The sequence below is a fragment of the Adiantum capillus-veneris genome, chromosome 29, assembly GCF_014529385.1.
Source record: "Adiantum capillus-veneris isolate H3 chromosome 29, ASM1452938v2, whole genome shotgun sequence".
In the NCBI taxonomy this organism is placed as follows: Eukaryota; Viridiplantae; Streptophyta; class Polypodiopsida; order Polypodiales; family Pteridaceae; genus Adiantum; species Adiantum capillus-veneris.
This window is the reverse complement of record NC_140959.1, coordinates 61,405,295-61,410,464: the sequence shown is the minus strand read 5'-3', so window position 1 is coordinate 61,410,464 and position 5,170 is coordinate 61,405,295. Positions and strand designations below refer to the sequence as shown.

General features: G+C 42.8%; 1 protein-coding gene across 1 annotated transcript; it reads right to left on the bottom strand.

Moving 5' to 3' along the window:
• Positions 1-1,774: 1,774 nt before the first annotated feature.
• LOC147419288 (uncharacterized) lies at positions 1,775-4,422 on the bottom strand. The gene has a single exon (XM_086506003.1). The coding sequence runs from the start codon at positions 3,918-3,920 to the stop codon at positions 2,211-2,213; it is 1,710 nt and encodes a 569-aa protein (XP_086362129.1). The 5' UTR covers positions 3,921-4,422; the 3' UTR covers positions 1,775-2,210.
• Positions 4,423-5,170: the final 748 nt, after the last annotated feature.

Here is a 5,170-nt window from a genome sequence, read left to right as displayed (position 1 = left end):
AAAGGGTAAAGTATGTACACATCCCATTGCACTCTTATTAGCTTTCAACAAGAGTGATTTTGGCAAAGTAGTTAGAAAATTGTGAGACAAAAGGGAGAGACAACTTAAGGCTGTAAAGGGCCAAGATCCAATGGAAAATCATGCAGGCAAGATAGAGGATAATGTAAAAGCACATTTGCCCTTGGGGCTGAGTTCCAATGTACTTTTTTTTAAACATCTGTGCAGCTTGTTTATAGAATTGAAGACATTGGCAAAAAGTAGTCTTCTTTTGGATATCTAACCCATTGCAAAAGTAGGTTTCTTTTAGATATTCATGTCATTGGGATTTGAAATCTTGACAACCACGGAGCTACGGAAACGGTTGGTTCGGATTAACACCATAAATTATTTTCAACTAATTGTTCCCATGTAAAATTTATTCTAATTAGAAGCAATTATAGTTTTTGAATAAAAATTTTAGGCGGGTTTTGGGCCTACTTGCATTCCAACTTGCTTTTTTAGCTTGGATGAGAATGAGAGGGAAAAAGCATGTACTGGTAACCAACTCATAAAATGCCAGATGCAACATTGCAACAAAGTTGTCATTCATTTGCACTTTCTTCATCCTCCAAGTACACAAAAAGGCAGCATGTGTGCTTTGGAAAAGAAACACTCAGCCTAGGCTTTTATATTATATTGCAATGCCTTGAAAACCTAAGCTTTAGCACATATGGAGCCTCCTAAGTAAAGAGCTGTTACTAGTTTTGATATGTTACTAGTTCAAAGAGCATATAGCTAGATTATCCATACAACATCTATTCAAAGGATTGAAGGAAAAAGCCTCTACTTACCGTGCTCGTTTACATGCCTTGAGGTAATAGAATAACCCCTTTTTTCTCGAAACTCTTGTGAGTTTTTATTTCCAAATCACAATAAAAACTCATTTTCTAAATGTAATTGTGTTGAGTTCCTTGTTTTTTTTTTTTTTCTGCAAAACCCACAATATGTAGGTGAATATGTTAAATAAACCAAAAAATTGTTCTGAATTCTAAAATTTTTGTAAACTAAACCAACTATCCTTTTGGACTCTCATGGTATACTTACAGTTTTAGAGATCCAACCACCCCCCACCCCAACCCAAAAGCCCTTGCCTCAAGGCATATGCCCCGGGGCGGGGGAGGGGGGGGGGGGGCTATGTGTAAACCTTCCATATCACGCGCATTCAAAACCTATTTTAAAAACCCTTCACTTGAAGATTTTTCATGAATAGAACATACCCTTATTTTATTCAATCTGTGTAAAGCTCTTTTGTTTGGTACCCTTCTGTATGTCGAACTCACGTGCAATATTAACATATTTATGGATGACACCACGAGGTCATATGCAGACATGCACATCCTCATGCAATCTACATGCACATCCAAGAAACAATAAGTGCGAGGAAATTTGCATGTTTTGACATGCCCCTAGAGACTGCACACTTCTCCATCAACATAATGATTTGCCATAACCGGACCTTGTGTCACATCTTCAGGTCTTTGCATCATCCGGATTGAGCCTGACCATCGTGCCTTCATTTCATCTGGCTTCCAAGCTGGTCCAAACCCACAAATAAAAGAAGCATCATAAATAGTTTGCATGAAATAATTGCACATAGACCTCAATCCATAAAGTTGCATTTATATCTTCCTCTTCAATGAGGTCACAGCTATAAAACTGATCAAGGTTAATGAACCAATTAAACCAATTAATTAAGTCTCTGAACCACAATGTCAACTTCAAGCACTCAAGGAACTAGGAAAAAACTGATGATCATGTTTGCATTAATTATCAGAAATTAATGCATGGGCATTATTACAAGGGCTAAAATGAAAGAAAGTTTAGCAAAATTGAGATGCCGGGAGCGATCCCAGCTGCGGGTTGATTCCATGTGCATTACAGAAGGAAATAATGATCTTGTAAAATTCACAAAAGAATAAGGGGTGTACTATCTATGGTGTTTGTGAACATAACAATATATAGCTCTTTCTATATTACAAAGTGTTTTGGCTTGGACCTGTGGATGCTCCTACTAACAAGTGGACCTGTTTTATGGAAAACCAGAAGAGATTTCCTCTATTCTTTCCAAGTAATTTCCATCATTAATGGCCTGGTTCCCCAGATTAAGATGGAATCAATTCACTGACATACATAAATTTATAGTACCCATCAAATAAACAGGCTTGACATTGTCATGATTGACAAATTGGTTTAACATCCTCTGCACTTTCATCATCTTGCTGCTGCTGATCTTGCTCATTTGCTTGCTGCCTAGGCGAGATTGTGCTGTTGAAAGATCCGAGCGCGCCTAGATGCTTGTCTCGCAGCGAAGCAGCAGACTCATTACATTGTGGCATTTGCTGAAGAATCATGCTGGACCCGAAGGGCATATGTCCGTAGTGATTTCCTTCCAAATCAATGTCGATTCCGCCAGCTTTCTGCACACCAGAGAGTGCGGTTGTGGATCCTGGGTTGAGAGGGGCATTTATGCTGTTGGTTGTGGTTGAAGTTGATGATCTGAACCCTACTATTTCTTTCCCTCCTAATGCTGTGCTCGAATTCAAATGCATTGATGTGCATGTGGGCATAGGCATCCTGTAAACCGCCCCATTGATACCCCCATTGCAAAAGCTCCACATTGTCTGCTCATGAGGTGTGGGATGCATAATTCCAGAAGTTGAAGACCCTCCATTAACTGGTAGCATCCAAAAGGCCCCTGGCAGATTATTATTCAAAGATACCGTGTGTGCAGGGCCGGCTACATGAGCCCACATTGGCACGAAACTGGTCGAAGTTCCACTTGGAGTTTGTTTATTGGTAGGGGCTCCTGAGATGGCATAAGCTGATGTACCAGGTTGCATTACTGATAGTAGGGGTCTTGTGGTCTCCGATTCCAGCGAGGGATTGATCCTGCTCTGCGATGCCGCACCTAATTCGCCCTCATCTGACAATTTACGCATCGCATGCTCTTGATGAAGAGCTTTAGAAAGCCCATTTATATGCTGTGATGTCTCTTTGCCTTGCCCTATGAATAATCCCATATTGCTCCTGCTTGTATAGTCCTCTCTCACAGCCAACTGTGCCCATTCCGGAGTCTTTCTAGCTTGTTCTCCTTCCCGATCCCTCACTCCTACAGCTGACAATGGAAGGCTACCATGGAAAGAAGGGAGCTTGCTCAGCTGTGCAGAGATCGTGCTTGATGACGTTGACCGCATCGAACCACTTGATGTTTGAAAAGACGCAGGGATCGTGCCTGTGCCGGTTGCTGCAATGACAGAGGACTCCGCATGATGAAGAAGCCATTCGACAGTCTCGCCATCAGATTTATGCCCTAGCTCACGGGTAAGCTGAAAAATCCGTGCCGCACATGCGGCAGGCATCCTTATCCTTCTCCCTCTACCATCTACCTTTGTGTGTCTATCCTTTGTGGATGCTCTCCTAGGAGGAGGCTTCTTGGCTAAAGCTCGTCCGGTATCAGGCACTGTGACGATGGCATTCGGAGATGGTGAGACGGGGTGGCCGTCCAAATCATTGAGCTGAGATGAGAGAGACCTGCAGGGCGAAGGGTGGAGCTGGGGTTGATCAGATGGGTAAGTAGGTAATGAGGAAGAACGAATTGCGATGGTTGAATCGACAGGATGACTAGAGGAGAGTGGGAAGGCGGAAATCGCAGCCATAGCTTGATCTAAGGAGGCGCGTGCCGGAGCATTGAAGTGGGATCCATACTCTTGATGATGCCCATAAGGAATCTCTGAGCTTGTGATGGGCTCACATGAGGGAAAATGCATATCAAGCTGAAGGGGGACATTCTGTGTATTATCAGCTGGGCTGCTGCTCTCATGATTTTGTGGCTTGGATTGGCCATGGCCTGCTGAATTAGCCCCTGCTGCGGATAATTCCATGCTTGTGGATGTATTGTCAAAGTGCAGAGGGGCCCAACAGCTGCACCACAAGCCTCTATTTTGGCAGTTTGATACTGCATGAGGAGAGGAAGATGCTTTTAGGGTAGGGTATCCTCTTATTATACAAGCTGATATGAATAATATTGTTGATCAGGCAGCATGTCTCTTCAGTGAAAATGCCTTGAGCTGCAATCCACCCCACTAGAAGACTCTTGAACTTTGAAGAAATTGGCAAATAAGATGTGAGCTCCCAAGTCTCCCCCTCTCTCCTTCTCTCTCACATCAGCTTCCGGAAGACTTGAGCTCTGTAGAAAAATTGACAAATGATCTCTCTCTCTCTCTCACACACACACACACACGCGCGCGCGCGCGCGCGCGTCTGACACCCCCCCCACTTTCAATTCCCTCTGGAGTATCACGTCCTGAGTTCGAAACTCGTTGAGGTCTCTCTTGGGATCGATCCTGCAACGTAAAGATCTCTCCTCTTCTCTCTCTCTCTCTCTGTCTCACACACACACACACACTAGAAGCATCCATAACTGTTTCTAGCGTGTATATATTGTGTTTGTGGTGGCCAAGTCGAAGAGGCGTTAATTCTCTCTCTCTCTCTCTCTAGAGTCAATGGTGGGCACCTGCAGGATAAAAGTAAGCCATGGTGATAGGATAAAAGAATCCATCTCTCAACCGGAACCTTGAAAAGCAAGCAGATGTAAAGTCAAGCTTTACAATGAATATAATGGTGGGCAATGATTGATAAGTGTCGATATGAACCCGTCGAGAGGTCACGCTAAACCAACTTCTGATTAAATGCAATTTGGACATAATTAACGCACATTAGTAAGATTAGTGGCCTCATCGGAGAGATCGTCGATGAGCATGTGTGTTGAATAATGCGCTTAACTACTACATGCGCTAATTTCTGATTAGCAGTCGCTAGCAAATCGCTCATTTGTCATTTTAACTAGCAAACTGATCAACATTTAGCGGGAAAATAGCTATTCAGCACAATCGCTAATTATTGATTAGCCTGTTAGTTTTTAATAATTAGTGGACCCATCAGGATTAATCAGCAAATCGCCCATTTTCAAATCTACTTAGTAAAATAATGACTGGGCGGTTCGTGAGGATTAGATCAAGCTAATTAAATCAGCTAGGTAATGAGATTTGTGGGCGATATGGATACACACACAAGGCGACAAAACTGATAACAGTGTTCCATACGTATCACTATCGCATGCACGCACCACATA

What these genes read in the sequence shown, in the direction of transcription:
- LOC147419288 (XM_086506003.1), bottom strand. Translation starts at nt 3,920, where the DNA reads ATGGAATTATCCGCAGCAGGGGCTAATTCAGCAGGCCATGGCCAATCC.